At 43.7% G+C, this 23,831-nt stretch overlaps 2 protein-coding genes across 4 annotated transcripts in view; one reads left to right on the forward strand and one right to left on the reverse strand.

Annotated features, from left to right (window-relative positions):
• LRBA (LPS responsive beige-like anchor protein) overlaps positions 1 to 23,831 on the forward strand; it is a 367,500-nt gene that overhangs the window by 198,924 nt on the left and 144,745 nt on the right. For all 3 annotated transcript variants that reach the window (XM_081875163.1, XM_081875165.1, XM_081875164.1), the window contains exons 39-40: positions 6,190 to 6,336; positions 8,840 to 8,976. In XM_081875163.1, coding sequence (XP_081731289.1) covers positions 6,190 to 6,336; positions 8,840 to 8,976 — 284 coding nt within the window. The remainder of the gene's footprint in view (positions 1 to 6,189; positions 6,337 to 8,839; positions 8,977 to 23,831) is intronic.
• MAB21L2 (mab-21 like 2) lies at positions 11,991 to 14,574 on the reverse strand. The gene has a single exon (XM_081876173.1). The coding sequence runs from the start codon at positions 13,693 to 13,695 to the stop codon at positions 12,616 to 12,618; it is 1,080 nt and encodes a 359-aa protein (XP_081732299.1). The 5' UTR covers positions 13,696 to 14,574; the 3' UTR covers positions 11,991 to 12,615.

Raw genomic sequence — 23,831 nt, forward strand, 5'->3', positions numbered from 1 at the left:
TCCAGCAAAACTTTCAGCCTGTCAGATCACCAGACAGGTTGTTGGCAAACAATATTGTTGTGTAGTAGGGTGCTGGGTACCATGCTATATATGTAGCATGTCCCTATGCATATCACTGTAGTCTGAGGTCTTGATCATACTAAGGCTTGCATATTGAAGTCTGCAGAACTATAACCTGCCCCCCTTATCCCCACAGAGAACTAACTAGGGACTTGGCTTGTTGCTATCTCAAATGGCAAAAATTATGGCTTGGATCCCAAGTATCTGCTTCGCTCACTTTGGACGATGGGCATGGCTTGGAACAGCCCTGTCCCTCTGTATCTCCTCCACATCATATCCCATACCATTATAACAGGTTATTTGGCTGCCGCAAGCAAGTTTGGGGGCTGCAGATGGAGTCAGCAAATTCCTGTTTCATGCACATGAAATCCACTGCATTGACCAAACTATAGGATCTAATCCAATGTCTTGTAAAACTTTATTTTGGGAGATTTTTATTCCAAATTACATAGAAGCTGTTTTGTTAAATAATGCTTTTTATACTTTGCTTGGCTAGAAAGGTTGCCTTGCTCCCATACTTCAGCATCTCTTCATGAGAGTGAGAATCATGCATGTATTTATAACAATGCATCTATGAACAGAGTGTGGGTGCAACAATAAAATACATCTGGGCAAATAATTACAGTGGTACCTTGGGTTACATACATTTCAGGTTACATATACTTCAGGTTACAGACTCTGCTAACCCAGAAATATTACCTCGGGTTAATAACTTTGCTTCAGGATGAGAACAAAAATCGTCCAGCAGCGGTGCAGTGGCAGCAGGAGGCCCCATTATCTAAAGTGGTGCTTCAGGTTAAGAACAGTTTCAGGTTAAAAACAGACCTCCAGAACAAATTAAGTTCTTAACCCAAGGTACCACTGTATATAGTTGTGTTTAGACACGCATACTACTTGCATATATATAATATTTATTATACTGGGGGCCCTGTTGCTCATTTTGTGGTGTGTGCCATCCATTTGTATGGCATAAATTTTAAACCCATATCTAGAACCAGAACTAAATTTTATGCACTCCGCAGGGTTGTTTTCTTTTACATCTTAGGTTAGTTTGAAGAACAGCTCCATGTACATGAACCATGTTTGAAATGAACAATAGTTCTTTAAAAGAATGCTTATGGTGGTATGCTTGGTCCTTGGTGTTCAAAGAAAGAGTACAATAGCAAAACATGCAACATGCCAGATGAGATGCTTGTTAGCTCTTGCCATGAGTTGAGACTTTTGCTTCACCCAGCTATAAATGAGAACTTGAGCAGTAACAGTGTGAATTCCAAAATACTTACACAATCTGCTAGAGTTACTTACCCATAGCAAGCCTATAGACGTGGGAAAATTGTGAACCCTTGCATATGCGTTTCCAGTGTATTTTACATCCTATAATAGTATCCTAGTAAATTGACTACATAGGAGTATCCTCTGTTATATTATTGGGAAATTCTGGCAAAAGAAAGCTAGAGAAAATTATCAACACCTGTAGAAATTTTACCAGAAACATTCCTGTAATTGACCCATTTTGACTTTCAAACTGAATTTTAAATAAATGAAATAGATACCAGTAATTTTAAATGAGAACATTAGTGTAATTAAGACAGAAAGATCACCAAAGTACAGAATAAAGTGAAACTCTCAAACATCTGCATGTAAGTGCTGATTTTAAAAGTGCATTGTGTACCAAGCTACAGACACATGTTGTCAGAATTTATAAACATGTTCATTATCTGTTTTGTTTTATTTTAGCTTATTGTAGTAGTCATCTTATTTTAATTAAAAATAAAATTCTTCTTCGGAAAGCTATTAGACCACTGAGAATTGAATGTTAGTGCATATGTTGTGTATTAGAATACTGTAGGTAATTTTACTGCTGCTAACTTAAAATCCTCAAGGGGGAGTTAATTACAGGAAAACCTTTCTAAATATCAGCTGCATATTTTCCATGACAAGAGGTTTTTCAACTCTCATTGAATAATTCCAGAACCAGAGTTTTGTTTAGTTATATCTACTGGTACATTTGAACGAAGAAAAAGAAAGTGTGTGTGTGTGTAAAATTCTCTTCCCCTTTGACCAGTACTGTAAACAAACATTTACGAATAAATTTTAAAAGCTGTTTGTTTGTAGGAAAATGTGTGAGATGAAAAATGGCCTTTTATTGCAGATTAAACTTCTGTCTTTTAAAAACTGAATTCTTAGGTACCCAAATGGTTGGTTTGCCTATTGTGCTAATGTAAAGTTTTACTTGAAATTTATGTTCACATGTTTACAGAGACAATTAAGCTTTATGTATGGCCACTAGGGATTGCTTTCCTCTGTAAATGTTTGCAGATTAAAGGTTTTTTAAAAATAAGCCCCTGGAACCTCAAGCCATGTATGGCAATAATCAAAAAGTAATGAGCAACGTGTTGAAACTGGCTAGCCGGGATGTGTTTGGCATGATTCCAAAAGGAGACATAGTCCAATATGTTGCTTTTAAGGCTACCCAAAATTATGCACAAGTTTGCAGCTCTTTTGAGTAATAGAAATCTGAATACATTTCCTATGTTCTCCAGCTGCAACATGGAGAGTAATAGTGAGATAAGTAGTGAATTGCTGCCTCCTATCTGTTTCTTCTTGTCAGTTTAAAATAAGAAGAAAATGCATTTAAACATAGAAAGACAGCATAGTTTGGAACAGAATAGGAGTGTGTGTGGCGTTCTCCTGAAACTCAAGATGCATTTAGCCCAAATAAATAAACACACAGTGGGTTTATGCATTTTAAAAGAGTTGGTATTGATAGTCATCGTTGCATTCCTGCCATGTACCTTTGATTAGAATATGTTACATTAAAAATATTCTGGTTTTGGTTGGAGAGTCTGAGATTATGCTGGATTCGGTGTTGTTGGGATGAGAGAGTACAAGCTTGCTGTAAATTCAGCCCAGTCTGTCAAGCGTTTGCACAGAAGTAAGACCCTGGTTCAGTTGGGCTTTCTTTCCTGGTAAATGCAATCAGATTGCAGCCTTGTACTTAGTCCGAAGTAAATGGCACTGGATTGAAGATGGTTGACTTCCAATTAATTAAGCGTCCATAGGATTGCAGCCTTGGTAACCCAAGCACTCTCCACTAGCTTGAGCCCCTGTAGTGTTTAAAAATTCACAGATCTCTTAACGCTGATAACCTTTCCGTTCACCTCCCGCATCCTTTGAAGGTGCAAGCTTCTGTGTAAGTCTAGAGTGACTTCCTGTGCTGGAGGACTGGCGTTGGCGCTCCCGCTATAGAGAAGGGGATGGTGTGTGTGTGTGTGTGTGTGTGTGTGTGTGTGTGTGTGTGTGTGTGTTGAAAAGCTACCCTCCTCCTCCCCTCCTGCCAGAGCGCGCATAGCCAAATCTATTCGTCTGTACTCCAGGGAGTGCGTGTGCGTCTAGAGGACTCGTCCCTTTATTGGTGCGAGGGAAAGTCCCCGTCGATGCTGAAGCGCCTGGTAGCCTCTCTGGACATATCATTCACTTGCGCTCTCTAAAAGGCTGGAGTCCTCCTGCGCGCGCTGCCTCGCCCGCAAGTGTCAATGAATTCAGCGGTGCTGAGTAAACAGGCAGAGGGGCTCTGGCTCTCTCCATGTCGCCGTCTGAGCATTTCAAATCATGTGGCAGTCTGGCATTTCTCGTTCTGCACAGGATTGTTGACGATCTTTTTTTTCTTTTTGGAAAAAATACAAACCGGTAGCGCATATTGGAGAGGGACCACTGGAGCCCCCCCCCCCTGCTAAAAATAAAATAAATAAAAGAGCTCAGCTTCTGCAGCCCGGAGCTGATTTCGTAAAATTATCGACGGTTCCTTCTGCCTTAAGACTTTGAGCCCTTTTTATATATATATAAAGTGAGATAAAAACAGCTACTCTGATTTTTGTTGTTATTGTGCAGACATGTTCTGGTTAAAAAAGGGGGGAGGGGAAGAACTATAAATCCCCCTTCCTTGTTTGAAAAAGTTGGCCTGACTCTGTGTAACACAAAGATACAAAAGGTACGGCCGAGGTTGTTGCTCGAAGTAGCTTTTATCGGACGAAGTTTCCGTAGAAAATGCGCGCTAGACAAAAGAAGAAAAAAGTCTGTTCAGCTTTGGCGTAGAGTTATTTGGAATTTGGAAAGGCTGGTTCAGTTCTACCATGGTGTGGGTCTTTTTTCCCGCTTGCCCTTCACTCCCCCCCCCCCCAAAAGAGAAACATTCAGGGCAAACAGTGGCGCCCTGCTGAGAGATTGCCTTGCTGCCTCTCGCCGTGATGCAGGTGCACCTTTTCGAAGCTTCAAAGAGGAGAGGCTAAAAAAAAGGGGGGCTTAGTGTGGATTTGCTGGATCCTGCTCGCTGTCTAAGCGCAAAGCGAGCGAGTGAAGGTCCTAGGACGACGTCCTAACACGATCAGCTTCCCTCGGAGTAGAGCTGGGAGACGTAATCTGGTTCCCCAGCCTTGAGCCACGTAGCTCTCCTACCTTTCCAAGCATAGGAGCAAATGCCCAGGGGCCGAGGTCCATTCGCGCCCCCCCCCCAATAAAACATTTGAGGGGGCCTCCCCTCAAAAAAAGATTGATGGTCTGTTCAAATGTTGTGCATGCGCCGCGTCTTGTAAGAGCTACTCCTTCCCCATTTTTCTTCAAATGTTGTGCATGCGCCGCGTCTTGTAAGGGCTACTCCTTCCCCATTTTTCATACAAGTTGGCACCCCTGTTTCCAAGTTTTATTGCGCAGAAAAGAACTTTCCAAGATTCCTTAAAGGAAGCTTCGCCAACTGTGCACGCCCCCCCCCCCAAAAGCTGGCCTATGCGATTTCCCCTTAACGGCGCCGTCCTCTCGTACTGACTCCGAAGGCAGACCTGTGTGCAGTGGGGGTTACTCACAGGTAAATAAGGCACAGGATCGCCCTGTGTCGCAGGTATGCTGTAGTCCCGCGCGTCCGAAGGGGCTTCCCTCGGGCCAGTGCGCGAAGGACGCTACTCGCCTACCCTTTGGAGCAGCCCCTCCACGGCTGGTGGCAGCGGGTTGTTTGTGGCTCGGGGCCGCCTTGGGAGTCCGGCTGCATTTTGCCCGGGGCTTCCCAGCCAGAGAGCAGCGAGGGACGTCCCTTGAGGACGTGACCGGCGGGCTAGCCTAGAGGGCGCGGCGGGGGCAGCAGTGCGGCCGGAGCCCCCGTCGGACGAAGCCATCACGTTCTCGGGCTTCGAGGGCAGCAAGGCGAAGGAACCCGTTCCAGGAGCTGGCAGCCGGCAGCAAGGCAGCTCCTTGGCCGGCCCGAGAAGCGCCCGAGGCAGCTGTGGGAATCTGTATTAAGTCCTCAGACGGAAGAATCGGTGTGAGTTTGGAGTGATGTGGAAGGCGTTGCTGTGTCTCGGCTCCACCGAGGTCTGAATTGGCTCCCCCTGAATAAAGAATAGTCCTAGCCATAGAGCAGTTAAACCAAAGTGGTTGGGGCAAAAATAAAATAAAATAAAATTCGACAACCCCACCAAATGCTTCCTTCCTTCCTGAGTTAATCAGAAGTGCTGAATTTACGCCAAAAGTCTTGCTTTGCTGGTTTATGGATCGCATCCCCTCCCCACATAAGAATGCTCGATCACATTTTACAGCTGGGGGTCATTCATGCCCCCCCCCCCGGAAGCAGGTCCACTGACTCCGACGGGGCTTGCTGCCTAGTATAGACTTGCAGTCTTGGTTTCTTGAGACGCACCCAACTAGTTCGTTCCCTTTTCCTAAAATCCCCATTTTGATTTAATTTATAGAGGTATAAATTTGCTATCAGGGTGAGTTGTGGTTTATTATTATTACTGTATTGTTGTGGGTGGGGATATTTGTTGTTGTTGTAGTAAAAAAATTAAAAATACTGGAAGGGGGGGTGCTTGTTTCAAATATCACGTAAGTAGGGCTAAAAGCTCTCAGTCCTGGCTGTGTTAATCGGTTTACAAGTAGCTCTGCCGGCTCACTCGCTTCCCAACCAGCGTGGGTTAGAGGCGGCTGGCTGGCGGATTTATTCCCAGCTGAGCCCCTCTTTGCTTGAGTCTCCGGCATGTGTGCAATAAGCAAGGTTATTCCTCGCCCCCCTCCCCGACCTTCCTTTCCCGTAACTGTTGCCTCTCCGAGTTGATAGACAGCCGCGTTTCTCTTTCATTTCAGCTCCAGATGAAGATGTACTTGTTAAAGGAAAGCAGTCCATCAAGAGTCAGGCTTTAGGAAATCAGAACTCTGAGAGCGAAATTCTCCTGGAAGGCGACGATGATACCTTGTCATCCATCGAAGAGAAGGAACTGGAGAACTTAACTGGTAACTTCAGCTGTCTATTACCTGCTCCTTCCGACTTGGTTCCCCCTCCCCTTACTCCTTTACCTCCTCCTTGGCAACATCTTCTCTGCAAGGGGGGGGGGGGAGACATGGGACGGGTGGCTCTTTCCCATAACTGTATTAATGAAGATAAATTTCTGAATAGGGGAAATGACCTTTATATTGCCACAAATTATTAATTTTAGCTGGATATATATATATATATGAATGAAAGGTCAGGCCAGATCCTGTACAAAAGTAGATTATGCTAGCTTCCCCCCTCCCACCTCATTGACACTAGTGTTACGGCGCATTGGAACAAGAAGGCAATCTGAACAAGTATTTGTTCAAATGCAAAATACCTCTCTGTATCAAAGGCAATCATTCCGTAATTCTTTTAAGCTAATTGTTCTGCCAGCCTCCTTTGTGTAAGTCTAAACCTTCATTTACTACTTTTTTTTTTTTAAACTGAGAAACAGGTTATTCTTACCATAATAGATTGGCTTAGTTGCAAACTGAACAAAACAATGTTTTTCTGCTTTAGAGTTTTATAGCCAAGCCCCCTATTCACTGGACTGGAATTGCAATCTGGGAATGAATAGTGTAGAATTTTGGGTCTAGGTATATATCACTTGGTCCGCTCCCAAAACAAGAATCTCCCTTGTGTTTAAATTCTGTTTTGCTGGAAGAAGTGGAAATGGGGGCTTATTCATTTTTATTTATGCGCAAAAATCTAAAAATCTCTATTTCAGTTCATTACCTATTGCATCATCTGTTTGGTGCCTTATAATAAAAACTAAGCATGGAAATATAGTCTACTGTCAAAGCACTGCACCAATCAGTAAAACAGCAACATAATTTAATAGAGAGGCTCTCAATGAACCTGTTCTTCAACACCCCTGCAAGAGCATCCAGTCCATGCCCTCCTCTTCTCCACCCCCTTCTACATTTGTTGCTTCTGCTAATACATTCATACTGTAATAGAGGTGAAAGGGGAGTTTAATTATATAATCTTGACAATGGCAATAGGATTAAGAAGTAATCCTTGCTAATAAAGTAGTGTGGGTTACGAATGAAGTTGAAATTGTCAGGGGTTTTCAGCGGGACCTGAGCTGCCCTGGCTTCTGCAGCTGTCTGCTTGCCCTGTAATTGAATGTCTGAAAGTGATTGAAAAAATGTTATTTCTTCCCTGGATTACATGCTAATGTACAGAGGGCAAAGGGAGACAGCAAAAGAACACATAGCTGCTTATTTCATCCATTTGTGGGAATGAGCTTTGGGAAATCATGGAGGTAGTGCAGCAATCGGATGCCCATCTGCAAACACAATGTATTTGTACGCTGGGAATAGAGGGCAAAGCTGCTCTGATCTCAGCAGAGCATCTCCTCTATTGTGCTACTGGCACACATTGAGATTGATGCAAGATTAAAGACCATCACACCTCCTAACAATTGACAGAAATGACAATTCATCTGAATTTTTTTGGCAGTTATTCACCCATTGATTACCTAAGCGTGTGCACCTCATTTATACACACTTTATTAATGCAAAAGGGAATGTGTCACACATGCAGTTTACAGTATTTTTAAACAAAGGCCTACAGCTGACAAATATGCCCTTCCGTGGTCTCTGTGTTCCCTGCTTTTTAATGAGTTGGATGACAAATATAACCCACTTTTCTGCTTTATATAATGGCCTGCATATTGTTAGATCTGTACCCAGCCTATTGTTTTGAGTAGTACACTGATCTGTCTCTGTGATAAACCCTGTGGAGATGTGATTATTCCAATAAAAATTCATTCAGTTGGAAACCAACGCTCCAGCTGTTTATTCCCACAGTCCCTAAGCTGCACTAACACTGTGTGTGGATTCCTTGAAAAATATTTAAAAGGCAGGCTGAACCCACTTCTCAAATGCTCTATGTCTCAGTCTCTAGCAATGGGTAGCATTTAACTTCTGAACAATAGATCCCTGACATGCATGAAAATAAAAACCCATGTACAGAACTCATAAGCAACTTTCTAAATAAGCTAATCATCAGGAAATCTGGGTCAAATTGGTTTGCCACTCCCCCCAAACCTACACGCACATATGTGAAACTAATATTTCCCATCCAACCTTCATTTTTATGCATTTGCATTATTGTTTAGAACATGAGGTATTCGGTTCTGAAATATTTCTAAATTTCTGGAAGAAGAAAGCCCGATGATCTAATAGCCACCTAGATGGCATACATAATTGTTTGCATTGTTTGCAGCTGTAGTTGTTCAAATGTCTGGCAGTCCCAAGTGCAGCAAATGCATTGCATGTGTACTTGTGGGGGACTGGGGACTTATAAGAATTTAATTTATATATCCAGTCCTTTTTGTGGAGGGTGGCATTGGATTAAAGCGAGCTAATAAAAAGAAGAACATACACTTATATCTGTGCAACATTTTGTGCTTGTTGCGGAGACCACTGTTAACAAGGTGTTGGACTGTGGTTTTTGTTTCTTTCCCTTTGGTAGGTCCTGTTAGTCTGTCTACACCAGCTCAGCTTGTGGCCCCTTGTGCAGTAGTGAAGGGCACACTTTCCATCACCGCCTCTGAACTGTATTTTGAGGTAGATGAAGAAGAGCCGAGTTTTAAGAAAATTGACCCCAAGGTAAGAGATCATTGACCCTTCTTGTACTAACCCTTGTGACAAATTACAAGAAGCCTTTAATTTTTCACCCAGTACTTTCTAAATCCATTGGACACAAGTTTTCTCATATTTGTGAGTTTGTCATTTGCGGAGTTTTCGTGCTAGTCGCACTCATGTAAGTATGAAAAACAGTTCACCCCAGTTCCAGTGGTAATTACTTCATAGGGCAGAAGCCTCCTGGGAAAGGCTTTGAATAAAACTGCATTAGAGCAAGAGGATGTGTGAAAGTTTAGTGGTGTTGTCTACTGACCTCAACTTTTTTATGGTGCTCACTGATTTCTTGCATTTGCTTTATATTACTTTGTAGCAGGCTGAAGAGTTTGCACATGCTTATTCAGAGAACATAATTGGCACATGATACTATATATTTTAATAATATATTTTGTGTTGTGCTTCAGTTTCCCAACTCAATGCTTTGTTCAGATTATAATGATCTTTAAATGCAAGGGTAATAAAAGTCATTCCTCCCATCCCCAGAAAACCATTTTTGCTCACGGTGTTAATGACTACTATAAGAATTGCACTTAGGAAGCTTCCATAGTACTAAAATGTGATTACTGAGTGTGCCTTTTCCACCTAAAATGTGTTATGGTAGATAAATGTCTCCCAAATTTCACTAAAGCAATTGCTAAAATGCAGTGCTTTCTTCAGGGAGAAAAAAAGACAATATTGTATACTGTATTTCTGTTAGTGGGTACTTATTTGTTGTACCTCTGTTCAATTTTATTTTTTTGAATACATCTTTCTGAAAACGTTATTGGATAGTGGGGACTTGAACTAGACCTTTCTTAATGTTGCAGTTGATTTTTAAAGCTTTTATTTTACTATAAGAGTAGCAAATTAAAACTATGAAGTTTTCTTTGAAGTACATAAACTTTCAAGTATTAGGGTGAAAGTAAAAAGTTTAAAATTGAGAAGTAGCTGCAATTTGTTTGCATGTTATTTTGGTGCTGTTTGATATTAAAATTGAAAAAGCAGTCATCAATGAAGACATACTGCAATATACTAACGCAGCCTTTTTCTTATAACTCATTACAATACAGGAAGCTACAGTATATATTAATCAAATGTGGCTGTTCAGCCCTTGTGCATCATTCAAGGAGTAATGTAGGGTGAGATCCCTCTGCTATCTTCCCCCTCCCCTTTGAAGGATACAACTATTCCTTTTCCATCTTAAAAACTAAAATGAACAGGCAGCTTAAACTGACTGTACTTTTTAACTTTGTGGTAGAGATAGGGATCATCTAAAAGTAGCCAGGTTTATTAATTTAATCTTGAAGACAGGAAATGTTAGAGAGAGAGAGACTCCAAACTATTTATTTCCTTTGGTGGAAACTCTCAAAGCTTACTGGTGTTTTGGTTATGAAGTCATGCAACAATGCAACATCATTCTCTTACAAGCACTGGCGTTTCCCCATGTTTCCCTTTCTCTTCTCCCCCACCCCTTTCCCAGAAGATATGGGTAACTAGAGCTTGAGTAACAACATCTCCCCTTTGAATACCAATCCTGCGTTTGCTCAGATGCCTGTTTAATGGGCCTTCCTCAGTTTGATAAATTCGGCTTCTCTGTGTGTTTTTCTAAACTCCTGGGAAAGAAAACATTATGACAGGAGTTTTGAAATAAAACCTGAACTGGATGCAGCATTGATGCTGATAACATCAAAGTTTATATTCCTACTACAAGGCTGTTTTTAACAAGCAAGTTGTGGTACTGTGAGCTCAGACTTGCTCTTGGAGTGAGGCAGGGGAGATCCTCAATTTATTTTGAGCCATACTTAAATAATTTGTCACAGAAAAAAGGATTTTGAATATGAAGCCACATTGCTCTAGGAAAAAACAAAACAAAACAGAGCTCTTGTGCAAGTAGATGTATTTATATAAAGGTAGAAAATATGTTTAGTTTCCTAATGGTATGAGATGATTTGTGAAATATGGTAGGACCCTACCTCTTCAATTATAGGTTTGTCTGTGTGTGGGAACCTACTTCAAATAAGTTCTCAATAAATTTAAAAACACACTTTTTGGGGGGGACAGGGAATTCATTAAAATAATAAAAAAGGGTTTTTTGAATAATAAAATACCCATCATGCTGGGGCTCCTGTCCACTGCACACAGCCCCACTGAAGGAAATGCTACTTACTGCCAAGTAAACATATTTTAGAATAGAGCTTCACATTTAGAGAAAACATGTTGGAAAATATCCTAGCAGACTAAATAGTTTTGTGTGTGTGTGTTTGTGAAAATCTAAACTTTGTTTGTATAAAGCATGAAGCCACAATGTGGAACTATTTAAATAAATAAAAAGGGGGAACAAATTCACTAAAACATTTTGAAAATCCTTTTCTCAAATGCAAATCATTTTAATATGGAAATGCATGGTCCTGGGGAAGCTAGCATAACATAATAAAAACCCTGTTAAAGGTCTAGTTCCCTTTTGTATTTTGTTCTATGTCCTTTCTTCCTGAAGCAGGGTCCACATAAAAGCCAGAGGAAACCAAATGTTTGCAGCAAATAAATTGAATAGTTGTAGGTTATTAATAATTCAGAGTAAATCTATATGGCCTTGAAATTCAAAGTCAAATTGGACTTGGGTACTTATTCAGCTTTAATAAATGAGAAGCCCACGTGCAGAGAGAAATTATTCTCTCCTTCACATAATGAATGTATACTCAATCTCATAGCCACTGTTAATGAAGCCCCAAATATTACCAAACACATAAGCTGTTGTTGTATAAACAACATAAATGCTTCTTTCCCCACCTGAATATTTACATATCTTCTGTAAGAGAAAACAGAGATGTTAAAAAGATATTTACTGGGGGGGCTTCCCCCAAGATCTCCCTTAACATTGTGTTATTTTGTTCGCTTCCATCCATAGATATTTGTGTGAGAGAGAGATCCCTTATTTACTGAGAAGTGGAAATAACAGCCTATCCGTTGCCTGAATTTTAGAATAAACCCACACGAAGGCAATGTAAAGTTAAAACCATTTTGTTTATTATTTATTATTATTATTACTGTTTTGAACAAGTCAGCTTAGGGAAAGGGGGAGGACGCATGATCTGACTTGGCACTGAAATACATTTAGCATCAGTAAACTTTTCGTGTGTGCCTGGGGCTTTCTGTTCGGTTCTCTTCCCCCATCCCTTTCTTTCAAAAGAAAAAAAAAGTACATAGAGTTAAATAATTCTGGTTTCTCCCCCTCCCCCACTTCGTGACAACATTCAGGCAGACGAACGAGAGAAAGAGAAAAGCGGGGAGGAACGAATGACATACACTTAATATGGGGGGTGGAGGGGGAAGAGAAAAATGAAATGTACCTCGGGTTTCGTTTGGCTGTCGTAAAGTTCCGCCGCTGTTTTTTAAGTGTCTTTTTAATTTATTTATATTTTTTTAAAAAAGGAGAGAGGGAGAGCGCCGGTGCCCGCTGCTCGGCTTGGAGTCCTTTTTGCGCTTTGGGTGGGGAGTGGATGCCCGCTGCTCCCCGTTCCTCTTCTTGTTTTTAAATAAGAGTTTTGTCTTTAATTCGGGTTCCGCGCAGTCTTTTATTTCTGCCCCTCTTTCTCCCGGCCTTTTCCAACCCCCTCCCCCCCCTTTCCTCTATAGCTTGTCGAGGCTCTTGGGGTTGGTGAGGATCTCCCTGGCCAGGCGCCAGGTCTGCTTGGCGGCGCTCTCGAGGGCCGAGTGCGGCTTGCCTTGGAAGAGGTCGAGGTTGGGCAGGAAGTAGTGCGGGCAGCGCCGGCACTGCAGGCACGAGATGAGCTGCAGCAGGATGCCGTTGAGCCGGTCGCCCAGGCACGCCTCGTCCCAGTCGGTCTCCCGCGGGTGCTTCTCGCACTCGTAGAGCAGCAGCGTCTTCATGTGGTAGTTGTTGAGCGGCTGGCCGGGCAGCTCGAGGTGGCGGTCGCGCAGCGTCTTGAGCACCGACAGGCACTTGTTGCGGCAGCCGCCCAGCAGCAGGCGGTTCTCGGCCTCGCCGAACTGCAGCACCCAGGCGTCGCTCTCGGCCGAGCTCTGCTTGCCCGTCAGCGAGTAGCACTCCTTGGAGAGCAGGTTGAAGCCCTCGGCCTTCACCTCGGCCACGCGGTTGGGCCCCGGCCAGGGGATGTGCGGCAGCGGCCACTGCGCCGCGCTGCGCGGCCAGATGCCCGTGCACTTGAAGGCGGGCGTGATCTGCACCACGTAGCGCTCTCGGATGCGCAGCTTCACCTCGCTGGTGTCGGCGATCATCTTGACCACGTCGCGGTAGCTGCACTTGTCCACCGCCTGCGCCACCAGCGTCTGGAAGCGCGAGCGGATCTTGCGCGCCGACAGGTAGCCCGAGGCCGTGATGAACTCCACCCAGAGCGACATGCTGCGCTTGCGGCCGTCGCTCAGCTTGAGCACGGCGCAGCCGGGCAGCGAGCCGTCGTCGACGAAGTTGAAGACGCCCATCTGGTTGAGGTAGAGCACCACCTCGAACTCGGTGGGCGAGATGACCTCCAGGCCCTCGTAGCGCGCGTCGATCTCGCTCAGCGAGCTGATGAAGCGCGGCTCCTGCACCTCCACCTCCTTGAGCACGTCGGACACCACCTTGCACACCTCGCGGATGGTCTTGGCGATGGCCGCCTTACGCGCCTGGCAGCGCTCCGTGTAGTACTTGTTCAGCTGGTACACCAGCTTGGCCTGCGCCGCGATCATGTTGGGGCACACGTCCGGGCTGTACACCGGGCTCTCGCAGTACGTGGACGGATCCAACGCCGCCGCCGCGCGCGCCCGCGCACGCCAAGCCTGCTCCAGACGAGCACCGCAGCGCCAGTGGGCAGCACCGGGCAGCACCACCACCACCCCGGGCGGGCAGGCAGGCGGGTGGGGGGAAGCGGCAGCAGCAGCAGCAGCAGCCCGCTTCCTCGGACGGCAAAGTTTGGCGGCCGGCTCCCTTCCTTGTTCACATTGGAGCTGCGCGCAGCCGCCGGAGAGGGCTTCAGTCCTTCATGGGGAAACTTCTCTCGCACTCGCGCAACTTGGCTTCCAGCGGGAAAGAAGCGATCGGCGGCCAATGAGAAAACGGCGGCGAGGAGGGAGAGCTTGCGCCCGGTGCCCAGAAGCAGAAACCCGCTCTCTTTCTCCTCTCTTTCTCTCTGGCACCGGCGCTTCTGGCCGCCTCCTTCCTCTGACAGGGAGGCGGCGGCGACGATCGCTTCTTGGAGGCCTGGTCCGAAGAAGCCACCGGAGTGGAAACCTATTGCTGCCGGGCGCCCCTGCTTCTTATTTCTTTATTATTAAACACAAGCCAGCGAAAGCGCGTTGTGATCATTTCTTCCCTCGGTTCAATTTTGTTTAAAGGCGAATCTCTCTTTGGAAACGTATCTTCTCTTGGAGCAGTGGCAAGGTTGGCGAGTTGAGCTTCTTTGCGCGCGCGCTGGTGTGTGTGTGTGTGTGTGTGTGTGTGTGTGTGTGTAGTTTTCCGCTTTCCAGGATTTCGCCCCCCCCCCTACTCCTCCTGTTTTCCGCTTCCTTCCCCCTCCCACCTTTGGAATTGGATGCAACCGCTCTGGTTACTTTCCTGCGCCTCTCCCGGCCTGGACGTCTGGAGGTCTCTGGGTTTGCGGAGAGTGTTGTTTAGTTTATGAATGGTCCGAAGGTCCTTCCGAACGGAGGCGGAGCTCCGGAATCCTACAATCGCGGGCCGAGCTGTCAGAGGGCCAGCCAATCGCAGGGCCGGGCGGTGTGCACGTTCTGTGCTGGGCCCGCCACTACTGCGTATTGTATTGGGAGTGGGGCGGGGGGGAGAGAAGGGGAAGACGCTGGAGAGATGCTTGAGGCACATGCACAGATTGCGCGCACGCACACACATATGTGGCAAACAAACATGAAGCTCCCTTTCCCTGGAAAGCCAGGGAGGAAGAGCCATAGCCCCTATAAGAACGATTCCATGCAGCAATTTGGCGGGAATTAAATATTGCCACGAAACACAGCACGGCAGGCGCTCTGGCAAGATCTCTGCGTGTTTTGTAGTGACGTTCAAGATCAAGGTGTACCTGCACGAACTGAAGCGGGAAGGTGGTGCGTGCGGGTGTGTAAAATTCGCTTCCCCGCACTGACTAGCTCTAGTAACGTTGAAGTATTGGAGGGCAAGGGGGGAAAGTAAAATAAAAAGGGGGAAAGGTTCAGTACTTCTGTGCAAGCATAAATCTTCTGTAGCTGCTCCGCAGACCCAACATTAGTGAAAGTGAGACAGTTATTGGAACGGAATAGTACACCTTGTTTTACAACCCTAAATGAGGGTTCTACTTAAAAGTTATAAATCCTACGCCATGCAGCTGGCCTGTTGTTGTGAGATCATATGTACCCGCTATATAAAAGGTTTAATATTCCATTTACTTGCGCGGGGAGGCAGGAAGAAACTGTGCATTTTGGAGAGTTTCGGCATATACACAGTTCGGTGTTTACGAAAGTAACAGGAATCTTCCCTTCAGCCCCAGCGGATTTCGGCTGTTGAGATTTTGTGTGCGCGCAATCGCGTATTTCTCTGTGTTAAGATAGACACCAGCCGCAGCTTAATCGTTTACATTTAATTGGTAATAATTGCTGAAGTGTCAAATCTTCTCGATCCTCAGTATTTGTGCTGGGGAGGAAAACAGTAAAAACTGAGACAGCGGCCCTTTCCCTCCCAAATTTAAATATTCTTATAGATCTCTTACAGAATCTTAATAAATAATCCGCTGCGCTAACATTTTTAATTTCTTGAAGCCCTTTGCTTTAATGAGATGGGCTTTTGTTGTTGTTTTTTTTAACATGGACGAGTGCGCTTCTTTTCCCTTTTTAATCGTGTCTGTCATTCCGTTGTTGATTATGATGATGATACATCTCGTGCAATGCCGCAAGTCAGCAATTATATTCCAGCCTCTGGGAAGCGAACTACGAACTCCGCTGCATATTGCTCTCATGGCCAGAAAGAAGACTATGGCGAGCCTCGCCTTGTCTCTTCTCCTCGGTTTCCCCGCCCCGCCAACTCCCAGCCTTTCTAAATTGAACGTGATATTTGCCCACAGGGCTTCTGTGGATATATTCCACGTGCCAGGGAATAGTCAAGTTCCCCGTAGGCTTGGAAAGGTCTTTAGAAGCTCAACAGTTGCTTGGAACAGGTGTGTGTCCCTGCCTTCTCCTGTCCCGTCGGCCAGATTCTCCTCCTCTCCGAAACAGGCTCCATCCACGTTGCCTGCCAGATGCCTGCCTCGGGCGAGGAAAGAGACCCGACCCAAGTAGAGGAGGCTAGATATCTTGGAGGGAAGATGTCACTGCCGCTGAGGCGGTGGAAACAAGCCGTCGCGGGACAACGGTGGAGAGAAGCAAATCTAGGCAGAAGAATTCCCTCTCCTATCAGTGCCTCCCGTTGCAACCAGGAAGGCTGGCGCTGCTTTGGAGAAAACAGTTTTCGGCTGCAACTCTGAAGGCACTTACAAGGGAGTAAGCCCCATGGACTACAGGGCGGCTGACCTGACTCAACTTGCTTTGGCCGGCTGCGGTGCTGCCGCACTGACCATTCTGGGGAAGGCTTACTTCCAAGCTCCAGGATTGTTTTCAACTTGTATGCTCCGATCCTAAACAATGTCCTTACTTAGATGCTCGATTCTGAGAGATGTTAGGAGATTGTTCGAGGTCGGAGCACCTGGGGAGGATAGAGGAGGACGTGACACGTGTGTGTGTGTGGCCTGTTTTCTTCTCCGTGGTACTGGCTCAAGCGCAAGAAAGAGCCCAGTTGCCCAGAAACAATCAACTTCAAGGGCAGACGAGGCGATGGTGTCGCTGCTCAGTTTCGTCCTCACCGTGGCGCCCAGTAGAGTATTCTCAAAATTGCTCACTGAAAAAACTGGACGTGGCGGTGGAGCTGCTGTCCAGGAGCAGCAATCGCACAACTGCACACCCCGCTCCATTTCTAGGTCTTTGTCGCTAGCCAGCCAGACTCCTGCTTGGCAACCACCTACTTCCCTGCCCCCTTTCTTGGCGGTGTCCCCTCTGGGGTCCGTTCATCTTGACGTCGGAGAAACACACGTCCATCCTTCTTCGCCCTCAACTGGCTGCCGAGAATCGCCCAGGGCGCGCGGAACCCCGACTTCGGCGAGTCAGCTTACAAAGCGACTCCCCTGGGTCAGGGCTGCCGTCCAGGTGACCCTAAAAAGGGAAAGAAAGGCTGCCTGCACGGTCTGGGCAATTCCCTCCGTGAGCTGAGGGCTCCAGCCTGGCACCAAGCGCCTTTTCTCTCCGTGGGAAGCTTTGCGGCCCGGAGGGAAGGCTCCGAGCTTCCTCACCTCCCTCCTCCTCCTCCTCGTTTTGATTTTCCAAACAATTCGTTTACCATCTCTCTCTCTCTCTCTCTCTCTCTCTCTCTCTCTCTCTCTCTCTCTTTCTTTCTTTCCACTATTCCCCTCCACCACCACCACCACCCCACCAGACTGAGGTCGACGCTCTAGTAAATAATAAATCAGTTTGAAACAAAAGCCGCTTCGGATTTATGGCCCGGAGCGCTAATTAGAAACATCATTTGAGCAATAAACTTAAACACTTTCTAGCAAATAACGCCGGCGAAAAAGCCTGCGCCTCGCCTTCTGCGGCTGCCTTGGCTGCTTGCGAGAGAGCAGCAGCAGCAGCGTCCTCGTCTGTGGCGGAATTTGCTTTTTCCCCTTCTTTGAGGGGAAGGATGGGAGTGGGTGGGAAGAGAAGGATGAATAATTGAAAGCATGTTGTTATTTTTTGCTGCTGGGGGGTGGGAAAAGCGGAAGATCCGAGGCGAGCCTGCCATGGAAGAGCCCCTGTCACTTCACCTTGGCTGTCTGAGAGTCAAGGAGTCCATCAGCAGCTCCTTGATGGGGTATTAAAGCGAAGTGGCAGCCCCTCCAGGAGCAGGAGATACTGTATTCTATTAAAAGGACCCAGAGAGAGAGTCAGAGAGAGAGAGAGAGAGAGACTGTCTGGGAGGGGAAGCTCTCAAGGCTAAAAGCCACTTGAAGGCTTCAGCCCGATTGATCTGTATTCTCCCGTTATAATCCGTCTCATCATACTTGAGTTAATGAGGCAGGGGAGGGGGGTGGGGTGATCTGATGGGCCTTGACAAATTCATTAGAGAGGCTGCGGGACATTTTATTTGACTGTTAAACATCGTGTTTGTTTGGTTTAGGCAGTGCCAACATCAGCACGCCGCTGCCTGGAGCAAGGAAGAGCGAGGTTGTTAGCAGAGGGCTTCTCCAAAGGAGACTTTGCATGGGGAGTCTTGCTCTTTTCTTGGCTTGCCCCGCTGGCTCCCTTTGCCTTCTCCCAGGGATCCTTTTCCTTTTTTTTTTTGCGCTGCTGCTAAAACAGGTTAAGAATGGGTAGGTATAATCACTGGCATTTAATTGGCATGAATGAACTGCGAGGGAGAGCTTCCTTTTTTCTGTTCAGGGAGTGAGTGTGAGAGAGAGCTTGTGCATTTACAGGAAAACAGCTTAGTTTGAAAGTGGGTCGTTTTTACACATCTGGAATAAAGAAAATGGGAGCTGGGGAACTAGGGTGGTCTTTCTGTAGCTAGAGTAAACTGGAAATAGTAAAAAAAAAAATGCAGAGCTTGACAGCCACTCAACTTTTTATTGGCTTTTAATTTTATTTTTATGCAATTGCTTTGTGAGTCCTTCTACTTAGACAAGCTAACATTTCTGTGGGCTATTTCTAAGGAACTTCTGGAAGAGGATTGGCTTGAGACCATGGACCTCTTTGGCACATTTTCTTGTCTGCTTTTGAATTTTCAAGAGTTTCAGACCCTCTGTAATCATGGACGATGAGACCTTATCTTTTTGTGTGTGACTGGGCTCTGCAATAAATAAATAAATAAATTGAATGGTTATTATGTATCTCTGGAAGCCCATAATTAATAAATACCATTGGTTTACTTTAAATTCAGTTTAAGGACAACGGCGTGAAATGTATCCTACAGTCAACTTAATTTTTCAGTTCATCTTAAATTTTTCAGGCGATATTTTAACCAAGTTAGCTAAACATTCTTTGCGGCAGAATTCTGTGCTTCCATTTATAGAAGAACAGTCTGGGAAAAGAACTAATGCCCTTTGCCTGTCATTTTCATACATTCCTGCTCTGCTGATGAAGCTTGAACTGCTGCAGGGAATGTTTGAATTTGAAAAGAAATGATTCAGGAGTGGATGTTGTGTTCCTCAACAGCAAAAATAAGTCAATGGGTAAAGTAAATGCATCTGGAGGAATGACAGCTATAATCCTGTTTACATTTCCAGGATCTTTTCTTTATAAATTTGTGGGCGGATTTTTATTTTGCCTTTTTCTCTTCTGTTTGAGAGCTTAGTGTTGTAAATTGTCCTGTGGTGTGTACTTCCTTTATGTTTCGGAAGAAAGGGTTCCTTTTACTTAATTACTACAGAGCTTATACATTTTTAAAGAGCAATACTTGTATCTTAATTTTGTTTAGAAGGTTGAAAGGCACAAGAGTTAACTAACACATAAATGGCTATCTAGTGATTTACAAGGCTGTATTTGGTGTGTAAGTTTTTTCTCCTTTCTCCATCCACTTCAGCCACTGCCCCTCCAAGACTTTCCTCTTATTTCTTATTTTCTAGATGCATGTAAATGTATATGTCGGAAAAGGGAAAGCTTCTTTGATTTTTTTGGGCAGTATCACAATTACTTTTATAATTCACTGTAATAGTTCCCAGTGTGTTCATTTAACAACTTTATGATCTAAACCACTTTACTTGGAAGAGAGTTTTATTGAAATTAGCAGAACTTGCATGGAACCATGGTTTGATTCTGTTCATGAATGCATTGATGCATTGATGCATATATTTATATTTAATTGTTGCATTTATATCCCACCTTTTTCTCCAAGGAGCTTAAGGTGCTGTACATGGTTCTCCCTCTCCTCATTTAATCCCCTCCCCGCCACAACCCTGTGAAGTAGGTTTTGCTGAGAGGCAGTAACTAGCCCAAGGTCACTGAAGCGAGAGCTTCATAGCTGAGTGGGGATGTGAACGCTGGTCTCCTAGGTCCTAGTCCCCCACTGTTACTGAAGTAGTTCACGATATGAGAAGACTAACTTTAGTTGTATGATCTGTATTGTTTTATTGGTACTGTTGCTGCAGATTTGTCATGTCCTTTGGCGAGAACAATAAACTTATATTGAAACTGGAATGATCCATTGCTGAGACAAGCAGCTACTAGAACCGAACAGCACAGCAGTAGTGGAACTTTAGTTGTATCAAAGGCAAATAAAAATGATCCCCCCCCCCTGCTGCTTTTAGAATGTTGCAGTTGTACTAGAACAAAGTTGATTTTATTGATTATGGTGAGGTTATATATATATATATATATATATATATATATATATATATATATATATATATGCCTCATATTTATAGCTTCTTGAATCATTCAAGGTGGCCCTCTGCAATTCAGCTAATCTGCAAAATCTAATTTCAAATTCCCTAATCTATTTGAACCAAATTGGGTTCCAGTTGCCCCCTTTCTATAGCATTGCCTGCTGTCAATTCATTGTATGCACTGAATATGTGGATTATGGATCTCCTGAGGTTTTCTGGTGACTTTAGACAGCAGAAAATGTAGATGATTTACAAGCAATTGCAGTGACACATGTTGAACGTGCTGTTTGTAGTTTAAAACCATTTCAATATATTTTTAGTAAATTTGTCATGGCCTCATTTTGGCATTTTCCAACCATACTCTTATGAGAATCCTGTTTCCACAAGAAGGAAGGGATATGCAATCCTTGTGATTTGAGTTTTGGCATAGACAGTCTCAGCTGTAATAAGTAGCATTTATAGTAAGACACTTATTTAAACCCTAACTTTAAAACCTTCATATCCCTGGTTGAAGTTCAATGTCATTTGTTTGTGATGTGATATAAAACTGTGATGTCACTTTTGAAAAATACACTGTGTGTCAACCTCAGTTTTCTGGCTGCTGTTCCATAAAATCTCTTATAGCTTTAATATTAATATTTGCAAAGGAAACACTGAGTCAGTCAATGTAGATTGCAAGTATGGTTTTCCAACAGTAAACATTGGAAATCATTTTCTAAGTTACCTTTCCTAAAGGTAATGGAACTACACAGTATCTTCTCTAAAATGTGATACAAAAATTATCCATTGTGAGAAACAAAGTTTAATAAAAAATGGCGGATTAGGTGTTGAAGGCCCACTGAGTGATGAAAGAAGAATACCTGTTCGCATGAATAAAATACAGAAGCTGTATGTGCCAGTATAGCTGAAATAACATTTGGCGAACAAAGGATTGGTGGTAACTTTTCTCCCTCAACATTCTGAAACTAGGATGTAAAACAGCTGTCTCAGGCTATGTATGCACTGGTTATACCTGTCTGTTTCTTCTCTGTGTCTCTCATCCCCTGTCCCACACTCCAAATCTTCTTTTATTATCTTTGGATTCTATGGAGTCTTGTTTTCTAGCTGGCTTTGTCTACAGCAAAATGCTGGGTTGGTGTGTTTAAATCTGCCATGGATAGAGCAAAAAACCTTTTGATCTATGACTATGGCTGTTTTCAAATGATTTGCTTGCTGGGACTGGACACTGTCCATGCCCTTTCTCTTCCCTATCTGATAGGCACAAACAAAGGATGTGACATGCTACCAGATGCATAGTTAATCATCACTTTAGGCCTGGAAAAGGGGGAGAAAGAAGGAAAGATGCGCCCAGGCTCAATTAAATCTACTATTCTTGTATTTACTGTGCACTGCAATACATCACTGTGATAAGCACTTTTTTATTTTAATGTGAAAGTCAAGCATATGCTTCACTCTCTCCTCCTTTGAAATCAGTAGAACTTAAGAAGCACTTAACTTTGGTGGAATCGCGCCTTCTGTGCTTATGAATGCGGGCCTGCAATCAATTAAATTCTGTAATATTACAGAAATTATATCAGAATTTGTTTATTGGTTTGTTAAATTCATTTCCTACTAAATGGTGAAACAGTCTAAAAACAAACAAATAAACAAACAAGTGGCACAATACAGACCGAAAAGCCACAGCTGCAATACACAGTAGATCATCTTTGCCTCCAAGCATGTTGCAGTTCACAGGAGAGGAACATAAATCACCAAAGGAGTGTACTGCAGGTTTCACCATGGGCCATGATCTATCAAGCTGCAGTGGGGTGGGAAGGAGAATACAGGAGACTGATGAACTCAGCATTGCTACACATGTTTTGCTCTTTTCTAACACTAGGGCATGGTCCTAGAAATTCATATTCCAACTTGGTTGCCTTGGTCTAGCACAGTCCTAAGATCTCTCCTTAATCTGCAGTTCCTCACCTAGATTTGACTTTGTTCAGTCTACACTTTTGTATTTTTGTATTTTTTATTTTTGTACATACATGAGCACAGAGGTTCTATATGCTAGATAGCATGGGGGCTTCTTAACTCAGGAGGTGAGGCATTGAATAGCTACCCCTGGTATTATGGCAGATGAGGAAAAGGAGTAATCACATGCACTGCATCTATCTATCTATCTATCTATCTATCTATCTATCTATCTATCTATCTATCTATCATCTATCTGCTTCTCCCAACTCCTAATGTGCTTAGGCACCTGATTGTCTTCACAATATGCCCTCTGTATGTAGTTTGGATGAGGAGAGGGATTGGACTATGCCCAGTCTTTTCATGAAACCACTAGCATGTTTAACTATTTGGGTACGGATTACAAACTTTGTTTATATTATTACAGTATTTACATATTCAGTAATACTCCTTTTTTTACTTCTGCTTCTTTAGCTTTCAAAGTTTATTGACATTCCAGTTCATAATGGTGGCTATTGGGTTAGATCAGCAAAGAAAAGCAAGATTTTTGGTAAATACATTTCAGGCGCTCCATAAATAATTTCCTTAAAGTGCATGGCTATTGGTACTGAGCAAGGCTGAGAACTGAACTGCCAAAAAACTACTCATAATGTTTGCAATGTGAAATAGTGCTACCATTTTTTAATTTAAATTTTCAGTATAATTAAACTGTAGATGGAAAAGTTTAAATATATTTACTGCCAGCATCTTTGAACATGCCAAAACATTTACGTGAACAACTACAGCTTCAATTACAAGATTCACTACTGATACAAGTCTTTCAAGTAAAAATGGGTAATTAGGAGAACATCTCTTCATGTTCTAAGGCATTATACTTCTGAATACCAGTTCCTAGGCACAAACAGGTGAATATTATAGCCTGCAAGAATCCTCTTGGTCATTGCAGGAAACAAAATTCTGGATTAGATGGGAGTTTTGTATCATCCTACAGGGTTTATATTCTGACTATGCAATTAGTGGGCAGGGCAGAGCTGGGTTCTTGCTTTGCTTTTACTAAATCATACTGTTTTTAATATGATCATAGATGATATGCTTTGTTTTTAATGAATGAAGTGTTCCTAATTTGTTACTAATCCTGAGCTAAGAAAGTTAGAAATCACCTTTCTAAAAAGCATAAATATAGTATATACCACCTAGAGGCTAAAAAAAAAAAAATGTATTATTTGTAGTTCTGTTTGAATTAGGCATGTGTGCAGACTTATTCTGGTGTCCTGTCTCTGTTAATTTAGGAAACCAACCCTTCTCGAACTCTGAACTTTACAGAATAGTTAAGCAATGAAAGTTGGAAGCCCATCATTAATGACCATTTATTATAGTTGTGCAATCTTGGGATAAGATTATTATGTAGTTTGTCGACTTCCAAAATGCAGACTTGGAAGAAAGAACTTGAAGTAATTAATACTTTTGTAAATTTATGTTTTATCTCGCTTCACTTGAAAATTT

The sequence above is a fragment of the Podarcis erhardii genome, assembly GCF_964252035.2.
Source record: "Podarcis erhardii genome assembly, chromosome: 9".
NCBI lineage: Eukaryota > Metazoa > Chordata > Lepidosauria > Squamata > Lacertidae > Podarcis > Podarcis erhardii.